The sequence below is a fragment of the Crassostrea angulata genome, chromosome 6 (assembly GCF_025612915.1).
Source record: "Crassostrea angulata isolate pt1a10 chromosome 6, ASM2561291v2, whole genome shotgun sequence".
Lineage (NCBI taxonomy): Eukaryota > Metazoa > Mollusca > Bivalvia > Ostreida > Ostreidae > Magallana > Magallana angulata.
The window spans coordinates 6,394,897-6,416,751 of NC_069116.1; the positions used below are offsets into that span (position 1 = coordinate 6,394,897).

At 34.8% G+C, this 21,855-nt stretch overlaps 2 protein-coding genes across 3 annotated transcripts; one reads left to right on the forward strand and one right to left on the reverse strand.

Moving 5' to 3' along the window:
- The first annotated feature begins 3 nt into the window (after positions 1–3).
- LOC128189188 (protein APCDD1-like) lies at positions 4–12,619 on the forward strand. The gene is made up of 4 exons (XM_052860693.1): positions 4–125; positions 6,965–7,124; positions 9,153–9,738; positions 10,989–12,619. Exons 1-4 carry the CDS (start codon positions 95–97, stop codon positions 11,766–11,768), a joined length of 1,557 nt encoding a protein of 518 aa, XP_052716653.1. The 5' UTR covers positions 4–94; the 3' UTR covers positions 11,769–12,619.
- A 6,037-nt stretch (positions 12,620–18,656) lies between these two features.
- Positions 18,657–21,835, reverse strand: LOC128189479 (zinc finger HIT domain-containing protein 3-like). Of its 2 annotated transcripts, none has more exons than XM_052861106.1 (5): positions 21,670–21,835; positions 21,499–21,530; positions 21,106–21,162; positions 20,734–20,811; positions 18,657–18,917 (listed from the first exon to the last, which is right to left on the reverse strand). In XM_052861106.1, the coding sequence occupies exons 1-5, from the start codon at positions 21,750–21,752 to the stop codon at positions 18,712–18,714; spliced, it is 456 nt and encodes a 151-aa protein (XP_052717066.1). In that variant the 5' UTR covers positions 21,753–21,835; the 3' UTR covers positions 18,657–18,711. The 2 variants fall into 2 exon arrangements, with proteins under 2 accessions (XP_052717066.1, XP_052717065.1); XM_052861105.1 differs by having other exon boundaries at positions 20,734–20,820; positions 21,670–21,788.
- Between the last annotated feature and the right edge of the window lie 20 nt (positions 21,836–21,855).

Genomic DNA, 21,855 nt, shown 5'->3' on the forward strand with positions numbered 1-21,855 from the left:
ATTCATTGAGAACCGAACTGATCACCGTTGGACTCTCATCCCTCTCACCATGTTGTACGTTTCTAAGTTTGGACGTTAATCAATTCTATACAGCATGGACATAAGAATTTGGTTTTGCTTTACAGGTTAGTGACCACAAACTTATATTTAGTGATTAAAATTTGACTTGATTTACAATCTAATTTCACACCGTAAAAGTTATATCAAACGCATTGTCAAAGAAATTTTGTACACTTTACGAATGTAATCTTGCTCAATGTGATTCCGATTATTTGGTCTATGTAGCAAACACGTGTACGTGTTATCATAGCTGATAATCACAAAACTAATTTGTTTCAGACAAATAATAGCTACTGCAAAAATTCGGTTTGATTTGAAGTTTGACATTTATTTTATTTCAAAATACTTTTTGGTGCAATGAAGTCGTTAGTGATAATTGAATTTACTTAGATTTTAAGTGTTAAGTTTAGTGTTTCTCTCAGGGACACTTGTATAAACAAATTCAAACTTGTGCAAATTTCAAATTTTTACATTTTACTAATGTCAATGTTATTCTTTACTTAAGTTTTTTCGACACAAATTGGCAAATTGAAACTTTTTAAATTCTGAACAAATAACTTAATGACTTTCACTCCCCTCCAAGAATTACTAAAACATCGCTTTGGGGGTTCTGTCCTAGTGCTACACAATTTCATGATATTGAGCCTAAATCAACTATTTTTATTTTTGTACATAGAATTGAGTCAAATAAACAATGATGTATCATTTCAATGACGAGAGAGAGAGAGAGAGAGAGAGAGAGAGAGAGTGAGTGGTCACCTTCCTTCGTCTGTATCACTAAGCGCTCGGTACCTGTAGGAAACAATTCGGCCTACTCTCCATCCCTTGAGATCACGCTGACACTTTAATTGAAATTTGAGAAAGGACACATCTTACTTAGTAATGAAATGAATAGTCCGCTCACAATATAAAGAACAAACCTGTCTAAATATGCCTTTGATATTATACATCATATATGCTCTAAATGTAGATCCCAGCATAATTTTGACGAAAGTAATTTTTTAAAAATATCTATTATATGAATAATATATTATCTCCTATGATTTCAGATGCCAAGAAAATGCGGTAACTCAAAAATACATTTATTTTAATTCAGACGTTAGAAATTATAAGAAAACATAATTAACCGCAATAAAAACTATATTTTTGATTTATCATCGAAAATATGTTATTGTTCATTTCAAATAAAAAAAAAACATGCAGTGTTATTTAGAAAGCTAAATAAAAAACATATATTGATCACGTGGATCTGTTTCAATTATTGACAGCTACATGTAACAATAGATACCAGCGCATGCTACAAATCCGCGCACCGGATAAATTTTTTTTATATGAACAGTTCTTGTCAATGGTTGAAAGAAATACCAAAACGTTCGTGCATGCATACCATATGGCAAATATTACGTCATAAATTAAATGCGCTGGAGGGGGTTTGTAACCCCTTTGTGGTACACTTTGATTAAATTTCTTCCGGCAACGGAGTTCATTTAACTGTATAAAAAGCATATTTTATGCAACGGAAGTAAATCATCTTTGACCCCTGACACGGCGTTTAGGACTATAGAAGCACCCAACCCAGAGCTGTCAAATGTTATTGTACTTTAAACGTTCAGCGATGTTGGCGATAAGTTTAACAAAGTCCAAAAAATTGGCGCTTTTTTGCACTTAGTCTATTTCAGTACTTCATGTCCTTTATTGCTGCCAGAGCATTGCGGTTCATTGAGAGAAGATTATTGTTTTCATTGTAGAGAGGCAACAGTAGCATGACTTTGTACAAATATCATTTCTAAATTCTTAAATGGTTCATCTTTATCTAACACATTACAGCTTGCGGCCCAAACTTTCGACGCTCAATTAATTGTTGTATAGAAAACGCATCATGTTCTTTATTTAATCAGAAAGCAAAGTTTTTTTGGAGGGCTGGGTAATTGTTAAGATAGCCTTATGATACTGCCACAAACTCCATTGTGTTTGGGGAGCGGAACTGTTATTTTAACACTACAGGGATAAGCTTGTGCGGGTACTTCGGGTTTAGAATAAATTTGAATCCTATCGGCAAAATTGAATTTTATTGTGTAGAGGAATTAAGTTTGACGAAAGATAAACGAGCTCTCCATCTTGAAGAAGTAACGGTCAGTCAGGATCATGACCCCTGGATCCTCGTGTTATGCCCTGCGTCCCTCGTGCTAGTTTTCAGGTAGCTTGTCTTCTCCAAGATCTAGAATATACTGACACAATCACAAAGACTTGAACTTTAATGACTTGGTTTAGTTTATTCGGATGGGAGTTGAGAAATCACCATTCTCTACCACCCCTATCTTTCTGTGATGGTACATTCGGCTGATGAAGTGTTTCCCATTCAGTGGCCCTCGGGTCGGCACGGAGCTTTGTGAAGCTCATTACCCCTGACGAATTAAGCAATGCTCGCACCCTATCTGTGTGCGGACTGTCGGAAGTTTCCTTCACATTACAGAAAATCTCATCTATCAAACGTTGTTACTGCGTTCTACCCAGAAACCTCGCCATCTTACGTAACATTTTGCTCTCTACAAGGGAGGAGATGGAATTCAACCCCCAAAAAACCAACACTGTACCTAAAGACAACGTTCTCTAATGCTCCTGCATATGTAGTCCCTTTGAAATTAATATTGTAAACAGCCTGTCTCTTAATAATAATGTGACAAATGCCCGTATTTATTTATTTTTCATTTTGGTAACCTTGTAGGATAACTTTGTAATTTATCTTAATGAAAATACTAGACCTACTGATAAGGAGCTTTAGGTTAGTATTTTTGGCTGAGATGTGTGCTATCTTATTCACAATTACATGTATCATAGAGCTTGGATTTCCAATATCCTTAATGATTTAGTTATATGCCCTTCATTTCAATCTCTTTCAACCCTGCTTTGCTGATGATTATAGCTAAACATTTTCAAAGTTTAAGATATAGAATGGGTTGAATCGCAAATAACTTGGTTAAGACGCAGATAATTTCCATTATTCTGTTTCGTTTTTGTCAATGAGTATATCGTTGATTGGTAAAAACTTATTGCTGCAATATTGAGTTCTCATAAAATCATGAATATATATTCATGGCGTTAATTTCTTGAGAGAGTATGTTTGATGTAAACCCTGATACCCCTTTCGACATTTTGTAAATGTATCATATCATTTCTTCCCTTTTGCTTGCTCCGTAGATTCGTGTCACACCCCTAGAAGTTTTGATCTCAAGCTCCCTCTACTTGTTTTGCTGTCACAAAATTACTTCAACAGTAGTATTTCATATCTGAATTAGAAGTCTAACACTTCTAACACTTCACTGAGAACAAACTTAAAAGAAGATAAAAGCTGAACCACTTGCGACAAATTCCCGGATTGGATGGCACTTTGACTCATACAGTGACTATATTGACTTAGTTTTTATCCTTATTTGCTTGTCTAGCTTTTTAAGAAACTTAAAAGGAATATGGCAGATTTATTTCTATACGATTGTTCTTTGGTCACTCTATAACCATTTCCTAACAAAATACAACCATTTTTGATCTGTCAAATTAAGTCTGCGGGAATTAAAAGCCCATTGATTCAAATATATTTCTCTGTGTGCTTAGTAAACCTGGTTGCGATTATCAAATGTTATAAATCCACTGGATGTTGTTTGTAACTGTCGACTTGTAGGGGCACCTCGCTGTTAATGGGTTGTGTCAAGCTAACTATATCAGAGACCCCTTCAGGATCAAAATATCATCAACCTCTCAGATTTATTGGCAAACAAAAAATCGGCAATTCATTTGAATTTTTCATTGTGTCTCCAATTCTTATAAAAAGAAAAAATCAGTCTTGACTTTCACTGGTAAAATAAATGTGCATATCACAAATGTTTAGCTTCGAACTAGAATAACACTCTTTCATTGGATATAACGTATCACGTGATTGCCGTCTAAATCATCGTAGATGGCGATAGGCAAAAACACGACAGCATGGCGGAGGCAAAATCTTTTTCATTGAATTCACCTTGCAATTTTTACATTAAGTAAACGTAATTAAGTAATATTATAATCTATTTTAGAAGATGCTTGATACATTTAATGACGTCTTGATTCCGGTAAATGAAAACTCAGCTTTCCTGTACATTTATATTTGGTTTATTGGGAAAACATGCTTGTCAAACAAAATCTGAATGCATGATATAACTATACCTGCATGTAGTTTAATAATTATTCAATGAAATATCAATGATATGAATTATAAAGATTTGACGATGTGCGAGAGTAGAGGCAACCAAAAAAAAACCCATAATTTAAATCGGCAATCCTCATTTTTCATTAAAAACGTTTTTTTGTCGGCTAAAAAAAATTTAAACTACAGTCATTACTCATATTTTGAGAAATTCCCTTCCAACCTTACGAGTAGAAAGACCTTTCTAAAGAGAATATATTCAAGTATTGTAATATCAGTATTACTAAATTGCAATAATTTCCCTTTTTCAAGAAAAAAATATAGAAGTGATTGTTATTTTTGAAGTTTAGGCAGCTTTAAATAAAATAACATTCATTTGTTTTTCCTCGATACATTACATAGATTGTTCACAAAAACGGCAAGGCTGTTGCTGTGTGAAGCATGCCTGTATAGGAGCCAAGCCTGACAGATCGGGGATACTGGAAATGAAGGAAGATGATTAAACTGCTGTGTTCACGAAATCCTGTGATGACATAAAATCAATGTATACGTATTATATAACGGATGTTAACGATGTTTCAATATTCACAGAAAGATGGAATTTTGGAAACTATTCCATTACAAGTATGATCGAGTTTCTTGGTCACCACTGTAGGCTGTTGTTAGATATTGAGTGACAGTTTGTGGGATCTAACTTCAGCATTGCCACCTTGCTCTAGTGCTCGTCAACCTCTGGCAAATGTGGCGTAAATGTCACCACAATAGGCTTTATACAGTCTACTCAATTATTTGATAACGAATCATATACTTTCCTTTATAGATAACTGTCTCAAATGACCGATTAAAAAATGACGACATTTCAAGTTAAATGAAATTGATTTAAAAGATTATACCATAACCTTTTTACATGTTTTTATAATGGCCATTTGCAAAGATGAGTTTGCGTCAAGGTACATTTTCTCCGTCAAATCCTGCTTGCTGTTAAGATGTATGTTTGGTTTCTTTAAAAGCAAGATCAACAGTGTAAAACACAAGACCCGTAGTATCAAGATCTCTTTTTATGATCGCGTCCCACAAACTTTACGTTGGAAGATTTTAAAATGATGTAACAATCTCAGAATTTATCCAAACAACATGGGACTGTATCTTTGAAGTAGTTTTTGTGCTGTCCTGTTGTTTGGACTCGAATCGCCGAGTTTACGTAGAAGATAGTCGTGTTTTCGAGACATTCCGGGGAGGATGCAATGATACCAAGCACCTCCCGAAAAAAGCGCTCTTCTGCAATCTAAGGTGGCGATTTCAATTACAGTTAAGTTTTATTAAGTAATCCAAATGTGTACACCAGATTTCTTAACGGATTTAAGGGGCTTAATTTATCGTCTACTTCATACATTCACGGCGAGTCATTGTTGTGGGGAAAACATCCATCAGACAAGAGCTGGAATTCCAAGATCAGGGAATATGTATCATCCTGAAAGCAAAAATATATCACAGGCAAACCCCGCTATTTCCAGAAGTACCTGTTATCAGAATTTTTATTTTCAACAAAAATGAACGTTCTTTCATCAATTTACAATTATGTCAGTAGCGATTAAGAAATGGCGACGTGTGCCAGACGAGGGATGCTGGATGTCTGTTGGGTTCCGTGCTATGATATGATAGCAGCTCGCTCTGTGATCCTGGCGTGGTACTACTCGATGTTTTACACAATGAAATATTACTCCAATAAATCTTAGCTAACTAGATCCCCCAATCGTACCGATTATTGGCGCTATCGACGAGCAGACTTCCTCTAACCTGAGACTAAATGTATCCTCTGATACCTGCCAAAGGTTCGTTTATCATCTCTGTGAGAACTCTCTTAGTTTTGAGCGTGGATAATCTGCTTGGTGTAAACTTTACAATCTTATGTAATGAAGCGTTTGCCGCCTATCTAGTCAGTCAACGACAGACGACTCCCCGGTCGCTATAAATTATAAAAATGTTTCAGAGCTTCTGGTTTTTTTTTACATTTATCCTAATTTATTTGCATGCTGTGTACTATTTATGTGTGATATTTATTTGGTTTAACTGACTTCCCTCGTGCGAGTACAACAAAATGCGTTGTGAAAAAATCCGTACATACTGATCCCCGAATTGAAATATCTAAACATTGTCATGTTTAAAATATAGGAAATTTTTTGTTCTTATTTTATGCATTCTATCACTAAAGAATACATAAAATATCAGTAAAATGATAAAACGCGCCTCTAATTAGGAGAAGAAGACAGAATAAAATGATGTCTTAACATATTAATTATATGACTTTACCAAAGTCATTTTGGGGAAATTATTATTATCAAATAATCTGTAATACTTGTACTTCGCCAGTTAATTAATGTTAATAAAAATACAAAAAAACCATTCAACCAAAAACTAGCAAACTGTTTCATAGAAAGAGAAGCTAAACAATACATAAAATCTACTGCTAAAAAGTTATTTTACAAGATAATTTTTAATGTTTTATTCAAGGGAAAGAAGTTAATAATTTTATCTTGATAGGGAAAATGAATTAGAACAAACGTGTTTTTAATTTTTTATGAGAAAAAAAATCATCAATAACCGATTCGATACATTAATAATAAAACTTTTTTTTAAAACCGGCACAGTAGTTCACAAAGACTTTTCTCTCGTTACTTACTGATATAATTCAAATTTAATAAATTTGTAACCATTGATTTTTCTTAGCGGTGCTGATACAGTTCGGGTCAGTGACGTCATATTATCACCTCCATCGGGACAGGACCTCGGGTAACAGAACTTGTCGCCAGACCCTCAGCAGAATCGGGCACCTGTCAATCGAGGCTCCCCAGCCCCCCAATATTGCTGGTGAATGGACGTCACAAAGGTAAAAAAAAAATAAATTTGTTTTGCGTTTCACTGAATCTTGATATGCCGAAATCACACCAAATTGAAATCAGCCGTATATGCGACAATGTTTCGCACACCTGAAAAAATGTTTAGAACCTGTTTATGCTACTAACTTTGTTTGCCATATTGCTTGTACACGAGAGTCCTTGTTATTTCAACCCCCTCTCCCCGTAGTATGGGTTAATGTGTATATCCTTCATTCTGGGACATGATGTATGTTTCCCCGTGATAGGTACACGGTGAACATTAATCCAGGCCTCGCTTTCCGTGCCGAACAAGCCCGTATCGAGGAGACCTAGAGATGCCGCAAACATGCTTGTATGAAGGTGAATTCAGTATTGGAGGCGTGAAAACGCTTTTTTGCGTGCAATCAGAGAATTTTTTTATAAATAATTCTTGGGCACCATACAGAGCTCTTCCTAATAAAGTTACCAGAAGGTTTTTGGTAAACAACTTAAATGATCGCAATAACTAAGATTTTTTCATTAAAAGAATTTTGATTGAATTAGTCTCACTCTGCGGCACACAAAGTGTTTAAGTTTCTATATTAATTGACGATAAGGAATTCTCCGTCAGCCTTCTAATTTTATCTGATTTGTTGGAATTATATCTATAATAGAAGTACATCGGAGGTATTTAAGTTGTAATTGGGGTCAATGATGAGCAATGTCGAGTATTATCCGTTTGAACTAGAGATAAAACACGGCAGATAGAGGTTCTGTTGGTACACACTTAGATGAGCCATTCTGCCTGCTTTGTCTTATTACTACAGGGCCTCTCCAGATAACACTATAGGCGGTTCAAGTTTTTGTTTGACATCTTCCACTTTAACACCCGAGAATATTTCATGAGTTAAGATACTCTTAAACCAGATATTAAGGGTAATTTAATCTCGTTGAATGTGGCGACTTTAAATTGGAAACTTACAAACCCTTTAACGACACAAAGCAAATTCAATACCACAATTTTCCTTGTGTGTGACACAACCTGAATTGTACCTCAGCAGCTCTTTGAAGCAAATCTCCACATCAAATGGGAACGGACGACGATCTTATTTATCCTGTGATTCTCAAATTATTTGTGTCATTCCTAAAGTAATTTGAAGAAGATAATTTCCCCGCGTTCTCTTTATTTCTATGGTAACTTGATATTTGACCAATGATAATCGTCACAGTGAAACTAAGAACAAATTTCTATTTATTGGCGAGAGAGAAAATTGGATATTGGAGGAATGACCATTAAGTTTTAGCTTTTAACTTGAATTAATTTTCTGTGGTTAAATTGAAATTATTAAAAAAAAAAAAACCTTTGTTAAGAGATATGTCATGATTAGATGGGTTTCACACCAGTGACCATTGGTGTGTCTCGGTCGGTCTCTCGGTATCTTGAAAATTGTGTTAAAGTCTTACCGTGTGTCATTATTTCTCCAAATTCATAGTAATGATTAACATAAACATTCAGAGGTGGAATGCTTTTATTTTATCAGAAAATTATTAAATGATAAGCATGCGTTAGAAAATTAGACCTAAAAGCACGTATTGTGGTCTGTGAACCCAATAATTAAAGTGTGCTCAATTTAGATAAAGTTTCCTATATAATATATATTTCCGTTCTTTTGGCTTAATTTTTATTAACTCAAAGAAAACAGATTTGACAAATCAACTTCGTAAAAAGATTAAATGTTACTTTAAGAATTATTACAGCGATGTGGTAAACCCAGCAACCAATGAGGGGCGCTGTTTTATTACACTATCGTCTTTCCTCCTAAGCGTGAGGGATTAGAGCTAATCGCCCCTGTCTTATTAACCCGGATTTCACGGGGTACTGCAAACTTTTGTCAACCCTGAGAGTTAATACACAATATAACTGAAGACGGGCTACTACGGGTGTGAAGAGATACAATTTCATTCAGCTGGGAAGAATTAAGAACATGTGAAATATCGCATTCCCAATTATACCCGTGTACAGTATCTCTGTACTGATGATTGGTTTATTTTCATTGTAGGTGCGAAGTTCGACCAGGGCCAGAATTCATTTTGCGTCGTTATTATTTCCAAAGACATCATTTTAAGTTGCAGCAGTATTACTACAAAGATCCCGGATGCAAGCGTCCCGCTTATGGCGTGGTGGCTGAGGGACATTACAGACATAAGCGGCCTTCCTGGATTGTTCAGGGTGGAACAGAAACAGCTTACACTGTCCATAATGTCTCTGTCATACCATATACAAGCAATGTTGCAAGGACGTTCACGAAGAATGCCCAATTTTGCACTGAACTAGCAAATATGAATTTCAGTACGTTCAGAAAAACGAAAATTTTAAATTTCCCGCCATATGCAAAAAATTCGCACGACGCATCAAGGGACTTTGATTGTAGTTTTGTATTTAACCTTACATTCCATGAACTACAACTGATTCGCCTAGAAATACAAAACCACCATGTGTATAGTTCAATCAAGTATTTCAGAGTGGTAAAAGCCAAGAGGGCGCGAACAGAGAAACTACTATTTCTAGGAGACATTCATACAGACGTCAAACAGCGCGCCTCCTACCGACCAACAGCATACCAGACGGCACTAAGGCCGGTTTTTGTAAGTATTTTAAAAAGTACAGAAAGCTCAATACGGTTATGATAAATTAAAAAACTAAAAAAAATATTATTAATTAAAATAACATTTTCTTTAAAATTTTCTCAAGATGGTACGAATCTAAAAAATATAAATTAGTTTTCCAGTAGATGGTATTTGATTAAAAATAGCATTTTTTAGTAACGTATAGTGCTTGAGGACTAAAAATGGAATTGGTTTACTCTTCTCCATTTTTTCGTCCGCTTTTCTTCAATGTTTCAAAAAGCGCAAGGATCTGGTAAGATCTCATTGTTTATAAAGGTTAAAACAAATCCAGTCACAATACATACATGTAAAACACATACTCGTTATATCAAACTAAAAGAAGCGGTTTTTTGGGAGGGGTGGTAAGACGAATAGCTTACCAGACAGGGCTTCATACAGGTGACAAAAAAATAAAAGACTTCGAATTTCAATTACTAGACTAAGTATAAACGTGCAACTTTACACACAAGTCCAATAAATATGGACTGACAAAGGGCATTCTAACTAACTATTCAGCACATTGTTTCGATGCAATTCATCAAAGTTTACAACTTAGACGAATATTTTTAAAAATGATTGTTGTGTCTTTAAATATTTTTATGAACATTTTTCTGGGGGAAAGGCAATCGAATGGGTTACTAAGGTCGCACCTTCGTTTGCAATAACTACCTGTGTGTCCATTTGTTATCGGGTCAAACTATAAACTGAATATTAAAGCTGACGTGAACATCACTTCCCCCAGGAATAAAGACAGATTGGGATGTTATACCTATGTCAGTGCCAGGCCAAGCACCCGTGTGCAGAGTGCTCTAATGAAAGTTCCTTGGTGGTCAGGCTTCTAGAACCCCCACTCCGCGATAAGAACTCTACAAATTAGTTTCTCACATTAGGGGCTTTTGTAATCGATACAATAAAATTCTGTCGACCCCAATTAGACGGCTAATTTGAGGGAATGTAATTTCTACGGTTAATGGGTATGTTAAGGTGGATCAAATCAAATTATCATTGTCAAATTGATTGTCTGGACTTCATCTAATCCTATTTGTTAGGTGGGGTGTAATGGATCATCTAGATCTTTACAGTGTTTACTCTCAAATGTCAATGCAATATCATATTTTAAAATTAGTGCTTGCAGTCCATGCAATGAGTATTCATAAAACAGAAATTTAAAAATTGTTCACTTCCTGTAGTCAAAATACAGCTTTAATGGTAACTCATGTCTTTTTCAGACGAGAAAATGTCATGTATGCAGTCTGATCGCAAATTCGCACGACTTTCTACCTCCTCAACTGAAGAACGGTCGGAATACTGCCCTTGACCTTACCGGAGAATGGGTCAGCCGAAGATGTGAGACGAGACAATACGGGCAGTTTCTCACCAGACATCTGAGTTTTTATCCTGATGGAAGTTCTTGGAGTGGACAATACGATTTCTACAGAGACCCATTGTGCTTGAATCCATCATTTACTTTAAAAGTCAAGGGCATGTACTCGATCAAAGCAGACTCCAAGTCAATCGTTGGAGCAAAAAACTGTAATTTTCGAATACATAATCTTAAAGTTAAGCCAATGTCCCAACTGATCACACAAAATCTAAACATATTTGGAGGTCAAGGCTGTGGAAGACCGAATTCCTGGGAAACCTTCGAGGAACAGGATGTGACGTCAACCGGAGGATGTAGCACTCTAGGAATCAATCTTCCATCAGTGGAGCACGAACTTTTGAAAATAGAAAAAAGTCATAACAAAAAGCTTCTATTTATAGGACAGCGACCAACAGATCAGGGTGTTCGTCCGGTGGGTGAATTACCAACATCCTTCCAAGAACCTTTACTTCAATGTTCCAATGCCCAAGATCCACCCAAGAAAACAAAGTTCATAACGAAATACAAACTACCTTACTTCCAAAAGCTAGAGTCGCTAGAAAGCTCATCAGCAAACAACATTCATTTTGTGGCGTATCGTTTGTTCTCACTTGTTGTCAGTTTCTTTATCGTCAGAATATTATGATTGGAAATCATCCATCAAGATTTCGGTCAAGGTCTGCGACGAGACCGAGTTAATGAGTAACAGTTCATTTGACAATGAAAATCACAGCTCGGAATCAGGGCGATCTAGCGTTATTAGATTGCTGCTGCGCGCCGAAATCAAAAGGTAAATGGGACTTACAAAAGTGCGCCCCCGCCACAGTATCAGCACGTTAACGTCTACGTAAAACAAAGGATACAGACGATCAAATTAGGCACACAGAAGAAAACCAAAACAAGACGCGGAATTTAACGTCTGCAGTATTGACACATGTTCCATCACCATTAAATTCTCCCCATTTCTTACAGTTGTTCGGACGTTTGTTGTAGAACTTTGTCATATTGCCCTATAGTTGGCTATGTATGCCGGGACCTTGTCAGTTGTCTATGTTGTCGGGACGGATAATCTGTTCGGTGTCTTCCTTTCTTTACGGGTAATCTAGGGCAGTTTTTGTGAACATTTTTCTCATTGCATTTTTCAATGAAATAAAAATAATTTTAATATCATATCTTATTTTATTCCAACAATCGGGATACCTGCATGTTTTTTTTCAAGTTTTGTTATTATGAAATATTTACATTTTCCAGTGTCTTTGCCTGTGATATCACTACATATCGGTTTTGTACTACATAACCCATAACTTCAAATGACGTTTAAATGGGGCGCCATTGAAATTATCACCTCATAATACTCAAATAATGATTCCTTATTCCTTAAATATAAACGTTTTAAGAATTGACGCATTTTATTTGATTACAGAAATAAACATTTCTTGTAAAATAATATGTCGCTATTTTTTTTTAAACTATGATATTTTAACATACTTCATGTACAAATACCCATTTTATATGTGAATCTTTTACAATAAATTTTCAAAATTCAAAACTCATGAAGACTCGGCATATCATATTTAACCATGTTTAAAGTTTTTATTTGGTTTAATAAAGTAAAATACCCGACATTATTCATTTATACTGTGGAATCATTTTTATTCGCGGGGGTCAATGTTCGTGGGTAGCAAAATTTTTTCTTGGTTGGTGAGGACGTAATTTCGTTGATACCAGGAAGTTCGGGATAATTTTAATGAATATTAAACAAATGCTTGTATACTAGTACACGTTCGGGATGTAAATTTGTTGGCAAGGGTTACCCACGAAAGCCACGAACATTGGTTTGCCAAGAACAATGATGATTTCACAGTATTTACATTTTCCAGTGTCTTTGTCTGTGATACACTACCTATCGATTTTATACTATATAACCCATAACTTCGAATGACGTATAATTGGGGCGCCATCGAGGTTTGCTAATTGATATTTAAGGTATCCGATCCATAATACCCTCAGATTCAATGAATCGGAGTGCACAACAGATATGTATGGGCTTAATACTCAGTATACTTGGACATAATTTTCCTATTTAAGTATCAATATGTAAGAGTGGAATGTCTCCTAATTAATGACCTTTTTCTTTTTCTTTTTTGAAGAGTTGACCCCTTTTGCTTTTATTCTCAAAAAAAATCTACACGGTATAAAATTTCTTTTCAATAGTTTTTGTATTCCTAATGATAAAATACATTTTTCCACTAAAGCATTTTTTGATATTCCCAGTAATTACTTTTTTATTTTAGAAATGTGCTTGTTTCCATATACCTTAATGCAATCTTCAATAATAATATTTTTGAAAATTTCTCTCGGTAAATCATTTTCTACTCGAAAATGCTTTAAATAAATATCAAAGTATTAAATACATGATGGATATTCAAGGTTGTAAAAATTTGGTCCTAATATGGATCGGATATCTTAAATATTTAATCGTACAATGGCTGAAAATTGTATCAATATAACTTATTTAAGTAATAAGGAATCATTCTTTGAATATTATGAGGTGATAATTTCGGTCGGGGTGTGATGAAATCTATCATAAAGCCCTTCGGGCTTTATTGGATTATATATATATGCCCCGACCGAAATTATCACCTTATGGGGTGATAATTTCGGTCGGGCTTTATTGGATTTGATCATGCCCCGACCAAAAGAAGGTGTTGCAAAACAGATGGACTATTCCCTAACGTGCAAAGGACCTTTAAATATCCGTCTCGCCTGAGAGTTACATCTAAATGTAGACACATTATGTAGACTATATTTACATAGCAGGTTTGTTCTGTACGGAGGTAAAATATACAAACATTTTACGCGCATTTCTATCGAACACGGCAGCCACCAAATACAGTTAGAAAGATAGCCATATACATGTTTTCTGTATTCGAATGTTAACATATCTCAATTTGATATCTACTGTCCAGCGTGTTTAAAATATCATTCTCGAGATACATTAATAAATCTCATTCTGGCTCTTCAAAACCGTCAGAGTTGTAATAATATTCATCCTATGTTTCTATAGTATCTAAATAAACGCTAAGTCTAGTAAAAAAAAAAAAAATACAAATTTTTCCGTACATATTTTCACTTTCTAAAATGATGTTGTGTGCTTTTAACAACCTGTACATGTATCTTTGAAATCAGCATACCCGTTTATTTCATAAAAAGGGTGAAAAATCAACTTTCTTCATTGATGCATACTAAGTACATTGTTTTAAAAACTCTTGTTCAGAAGAAAATGTTTTTCAAGTTTATAGCGGGGACTTCGCACAGTAATGTTGAAAAAAAAATAAGCAGGCTTGCAAAATATTACATTAACAAGAGTTTAAATAACTTTATTCTGACATTCTTAAATTATCTCTATACATTACCTTTCCATGCGATTAAAAGAAATAATTTTTTTTTTAATTCGAACTTTTTGGGGATTCGGACCCAGTCAAAAGTATAGACACGGTTTGAGTCTATTCTAACTGCATTACCACTCGACTAATCAAGACATGAATTAATGAGGGAAATTTTAATACGTCGTTTTTTAATTTCAAAGGTATTAATGATTTTTTCCAAAAGTCAGATTTATTAAGAATATGCCTCTTTGAAACAAAAATCGGAAATGGCAGTTTTCAAGAAATTGTCTTACTCTAAACGTAAAGATTAAATCAATTTTGTTTCAAGGAGACATTTTTTCACAATGATGAGGATTCCCCTTTTATATAGCGTGAATTCTGCCATATTTGTCTGTGTAACCATTTTCAAATTTATTTCATGGTCTTAAATAAGTTAGTACAAACTTTCCAAATAAAATTCTACCCTGCTTTATGTACAACGTTGTATGAAAAAAAGATTTACATCGAATTCTGTAACTTTGATTTTTCTATTTTATCTATTTATTATTTTCTAGGGAAAATTAGCATAGAAACTGCAACACCTTCTTTTCACTTCATAATACTCATAGAATGAATTCCTTTTTCCTTATTTATATTCTAAATGCCGCGATAGGTCTCCGATTTACAATGGACTAATAAATAGCGAACATCATATAAACGGCTAAAATATGGCTGTACATGTATTTTCACAGAAAATAAAAAAACTTCTATACGATTGCGATTTATTTCAATACTACGCGGGATATATATTTGGACATGTTTTGCGCTGTTTTAGGAGAAAGCGGAACATGTTTTTATCTAATGATAATGGTTACATGCATATATCGCTCTCAGTAGATCGCTTAGATATGTATTTCATCTTCTCTCTTTTAAATATGTCTATACCGAATCGAGTCACGATTTTCCCCTGGTGTCCGGCTACTTCGATTCAGCTTATTACATTCTTTGGTTCTGGTATGTATGTGTCACTCAAACGAGATGTTTTCTGTGTCTCAAAGAAATTCATAAAACAAACTTTGTCTCAGATTAGAGAATTACACAGCACATTTATTGTCCGACAACAGGAAATGCTCACATCTACAAACTTATCTTCAAACGGTTCATTCCGAGCTTTAAAATTCAATACGGCGTGAGTAATTATAACTGACGGGCGACTCCAATTAAAATTGTGTCATAAGCCAAAATATATTGGATGAAAAGATTGCTGAAATATTTAACGACAGAAGAACAATTAATGGCAGATATTAAAGGAGGTTGTAATCCGCGCTGACAGATACACAAACCCTAGAACAGAGTGACATGTATACATCTAGTTCTATCACAGATAAGGCGGGCGCCCCTCGCTGCCATTGAATGCAGGGATCAGATGGTCCGGACGCATACAGACCCAAGTCAGAGTGGTATTGACGGCCGGTCAGGATGTCTTGTACTTCTATTGTTACTGCAAAGTGTCTCGAAGACTTCGATGCCTCGTTCCTCAATAACAAAATTCATCCATGACCTGACTATTGCGATGCTCATTTCAGACTTTTTTTTGAGTTCATTTACACGCGATTTCTTCTAGTACGCAAACGAATACAATTTTATTGTAATAAATTTTTATTACACACTTTCTAAATACAAAATTCATGGGGTTTTTTACACAGGCACATGACGTTATATATGAAATAATTTATATACCCTCTACGTAACACACATTGTGTACTATAAGGTAGAGGGTATAGGTCCATATTTTTTACAATGAGAAAAAATATAACGCCAGGTGTCTGGGGTTTTTTTCACCATTTTATCAATGTTACACGCATGCAAAGTTGTTCATTCATCGACACACTAATGCACGCCACGGAGAGACAAAGATACAATGTAACAGAAGGAGCGCATGCCCTGAGACTTCCCAAAACGTTCGATCAAAGCATACATTTATAATCCTTCTAAATTTTCTGTCTTTTTCTTTTAAAACTTTAGTTTTCGGACTTTTTTCATGATCCACTTGAATTACATAAAATGATTTTGATACATTACCATACTCTCTCTCTCTCTCTCTCTCTCTCTCTCTCTCTCTCTCTCTCTCTCTCTCTCTCTCTCTTAAGAAGCAAGAAATGCGGGGGTACATGTATATGGAATTTTTAAATCAATTTTGACAATTCCCTGTACCATGTGTTAATGTCAGGCGCAGCGTTGTAATTTTTTCTATCGTTAACCCTTTTACATTTTCAACCTCTAGATTTGCGCATGACTAACATTTGAACTAACGATTTTTTCGACACTATACCAATTTTATTTATAATCCGATTGATGTCGTTTAGTATAAAACATTTTAATTTTTGCAGGAAAAATTGAAGATGTATATACCGTCACTGATTTTTGTTTTAATCAATGCATTACAGCACAAACCAGAGCTGAATATGTACATCATTGTATCAAATATGGCACTGATAGTTCGTACTTATCTGAATATGTACATCATTGTATCAAATATGGCACTGGTGGTTCGTACTTATCTGAATATGTACATCATTGTATCAAATATGGCACTGGTGGTTCGTACTTATCTGAATATGTACATCATTGTATCAAATATGGCACCGATAGTTCGGTCTTATCTGAATATGTACATCATTGTATCAAATATGGCACCGATAGTTCGTACTTATCTGAATATGTACATCATTGTATCAAATATGGCACCGATAGTTCGTACTTATCTGAATATGTACATCATTGTATCAAATATGGCACCGATAGTTCGTACTTATCTGAATATGTACATCATTGTATCAAATATGGCACTGGTGGTTCGTACTTATCTGAATATGTACATCATTGTATCAAATATGGCACCGATAGTTCGGTCTTATCTGAATATGTACATCATTGTATCAAATATGGCACCGATAGTTCGTACTTATCTGAATATGTACATCATTGTATCAAATATGGCACCGATAGTTCGTACTTATCTGAATATGTACATCATTGTATCAAATATGGCACTGGTGGTTCGTACTTATCTGAATATGTACATCATTGTATCAAATATGGCACCGATAGTTCGTACTTATCTGAATATGTACATCATTGTATCAAATATGGCACCGATAGTTCGTACTTATCTGAATATGTACATCATTGTATCAAATATGGCACCGATAGTTCGTACTTATCTGAATATGTACATCATTGTATCAAATATGGCACCGATAGTTCGGTCTTATCTGAATATGTACATCATTGTATCAAATATGGCACCGATAGTTCGGTCTTATCTGAATATGTACATCATTGTACCAAATATGGCACCGATAGTTCGTACTTATCTGAATATGTACATCATTGTACCAAATATGGCACCGATAGTTCATGGTTCGTACTTATCTGAATATGTACATCATTGTACCAAATATGGCACCGATAGTTCGTACTTATCTGAATATGTACATCATTGTATCAAATATGGCACTGATAGTTCGTAGTTATCCCTGAAGCAGAATGAGACCACAATTAATTAGGATTCCAAAATTTTAGACAGCAAGATAACTGCACAAGTACAGCATTATCAGCTTGTTCATACTGGATTCTGGGGTTATAGAGAGGTAAATTTTCGTGGAAACATCGAAATATCGAAGCTGATTAATCTGCTGCACAATACAATCTTATTTTGTTTAATGTCCTAATCTGGAGCACACAAACAACAAGAAAGATAACTCTTGCATTGTTTTAATGATATGAATTTTACTGAATGGAAAGTGGAAAAATCTGTTTTCATGAACAGTCCATGCATACAGATAATCAAATATTTCATTTCTATATTACTCTTTAACTGTAAATATCAATTACCCAGTATTGGTACCCATTGAATACCTGTCCTTCCAAATGATATTTGTCACAACAAACAAAATCTGAAAACTTACATGTACATCCAATGATGAAATCTTACTTAGTACAGTCTGTATGTTAGGGAAAGTTTATGAATTTTTTTAATCAATTTGTACACGAAAAAATAGGTCATTAAAACTGTTACATGTCAGAAAGGTTTGGATTCCCATTCAATGGAGGCAGTTTGAATTAAACAGTCTCTTGGTACAGACACTTCCCATTCAATGGAGGCAGTTTGAATTAAGCGGTCTCTTGTTACAGACACAAACAAACATACAAACAGTCCTATCCAGTGTTTTTAACATTGATGCCAGCTTTCACTTGGCTATTGTTGTCCACAACTTTAAGGCACTGGTCAGCAAACTCCAGAAATATGGGTTCCTTCATAGCCCTTTCCATGTCTTTTGCTGGTGAGGGTGAGGACACAAGGTTGGTCATCAGGGAGCGGAGATGGGGGTTCTCCAGGGTTACCAGAAGGTCAGGGTTCTCCCCTAAACATAAACCAAGCTGGTCAATTACATTTTTATTTCATTTTTATTCAAGACCTAACCAGTCCAAAAGAATAAAACAAGAGGCCCATGGGCCACATTGCTCACCTGAGGAACAATAGGTATGATAAAATCAGCTTAATGGAGTCATAATGCAAACAATCTGGACAATGTACAATAATACATGTAGATCCTGTATAAATAAAATCCATTTTCCCCCGGATATTCTTATGTTTTTAATCATTAGTCCCTTTTCTAACAGGATGATTTTATAGTCATATCACATGTTGAGTATTGCAGTTCTCTAAAACATCCTTAACAATTGTTTATATATGGGATATCAAGCTAGATCAAACTCTGAACCTTCTTGTGAGGCCAAAGAATTGTCCTGGAGCCAAAGTCTTAACAATTATAAAGAATCATCTGGCTGATTAGTTTCTGAGAAGAAGATTTTTAAAGATTTACTCTTTATAATCCTATGTAAAACTTTAACACCCCCCCCCCAATGTGGCCCAACCCTACCCTTGGGGGTCATGATTTTCACAACTTTGAATCTACACTACCTGAGGATGCTTCCACACAAGTTTCAGTTTTCCTGGCTGATTAGTTTCTGAGAAGAAGATTTTTAAAGATTTACTCTATATATTCCTATGTAAAACTTCGACCGCCCCCCCCCCCCCCCCAAATTGTTGCCCCACCCTACATCCAGGAGTCATGATTTTCACAACTTTGAATCTACACTTCTTGAGGATGCTTCAACACAAGTTTGAGCTTTCCTGGCTGATTTGATTCTGAGAAGAAGATTTTTAAAGATTTACTCTATATATTCCTATGTAAAACTTCGACCCCCCCCATTGTGGCCCCACCCTACCCCGGGGGGTCATGGATTTCACAACTTTGAATCTACACTACCTGAGGATGCTTCCACACAAGTTTGAGCTTTCCTGGCTGATTTGATTCTGAGACGAAGATTTTTAAAGATTTACTCTATATATTCCTATGTAAAACTTCGACCCCCCCCCCCCCATTGTGGCCCCACCCTACATCCAGGAGTCATGATTTTCACAACTTTGAATCTACACTTCTTGAGGATGCTTCAACACAAGTTTGAGCATTCCTGGCTGATTTGATTCTGAGAAGAAGATTTTTTAAGATTTACTCTATATATTCCTATGTAAAACTTCGACCCCCCATTGTGGCCCCACCCTACCCCAGGGGGTCATGGATTTGAATCTTTGAATCTACACTACCTGAGGATGCTTCCACACAAGTTTCAGCTTTCCTGGCTTTCTGGTTCTTGAGAAGAAGATTTTTGAAAATTTCTTGAAATTTTTCATTAATTTCTAATTATCTCCCCTTGACAATGGGTGTGGCCCTTAATTTTCACATATTTGAATCCCCTTTGCCTAAGGATAATTTGTGCCTAGTTTGGTTGAAATTGGCCCAGTAGTTCTTGAGAAGATGTTGAAAATGTAAAAAGTTTACGGACAGACGGACGACAGACAAAATGTGATTAGAATAGCTCACTTGAGCTTTCAGCTCAGGTGAGCTAAAAATGAACATATATGACAAGATGGTTTCTATAGTCTGTCCTAGCCTCCTAGGTTTCTGTTTCTGTAAGTTTTCATGCTTTGCAACGAAAACAATCATAGATTTTACTCAGAGAAATCCACAAAAACTATGATTGATTGAATGAACAATTTAAGAAAATGTACTGCATAAATATCTTGGGAAAGAGTATAATTGCTTTGCAAAACTTGGTCATTAATGCATTTTTTGAAAGATTTAAAAATGAATAAATATAACTCAGTTTACTTACGCAAACACTGAAATGTCTCAGGCAAAACTCTGTCTTCTGTTTCTTCAATACCTAAGTCTGGTATATTTGTCAGCAATTCTTGTGATTCTGATAGACAAAAAGCCATTTACCTCCATGATAAACAAATCTTTCAACATACATGATATACAATATGTACAATTTATATTTTCTGACGCTGAAAATTACAATGAGATAGGTGGCTTCAGTTTTGTGAATTACATGTATCTCTTTTTTGTCAGTATTCTCTAAAATATTTGTAAGAAAATATAAACACGTTTTAATCTGAAGGGTCATAAAATCTTTCAAGCCTAGCTGTAGTCTATAAAATATCAAATGCATGCTGTAAACATAAAAATAACTAATTTTTTTTACCTGTGGCATTTATTATTGTGTTGTCTGTTTTGGAGAGCTTCTGATGGCAGTCATTTTCTTCATGAAAAAAGTTCTCCTTTATTCATTCATTCAATTATAATCTTACAGCTGATCAAAGATAAGCTTTTTTTATTCAGATCAAAGGCTAATGCAGTAAACCGTTAAGAAAAATTTATTCATTTTCTTTAAAAAAATATAATGAAAATTTTATAATCAGACAACAAATCTTTGGAAATACAGTACTAGTATTCTGAGAATAAGTACATGTAAGTAATTGTGTTGTTAAATTATATTACCTTATATTATTATGGTTAAACATTTATTCTTAATTTCGATTTCATCTCTGTATAATATATTAATAATAATAATTTATGAGATACGTATAAAACCTACCTTTATGGCTCTTGAAACAGCTGACAGAACAACTTAAAAAAAAAAAAGGTTAGAAATCACCTAACGAGTAACGATATAGGACAATTAGCACAAATATATGTAGTTCTTATCAGATTATTTTGAATTGTAAAGTAACTGTTTATCGATATAAAATGTCACTTCAGTACTTACTACTTTATGACACATTTCGGACACTTGTATTTTGATATTTGGTTCTTGCAGATTTCACACACTTGTTTCTCTTTACTGGCCATGTTACTTTCGATTTGATATTATTATAGACAAGTTGTACATTGAACTGTTCAACATGTTCGTGACAAGAAATTATCAATAGGATAATTGTGTTAATATTCCATA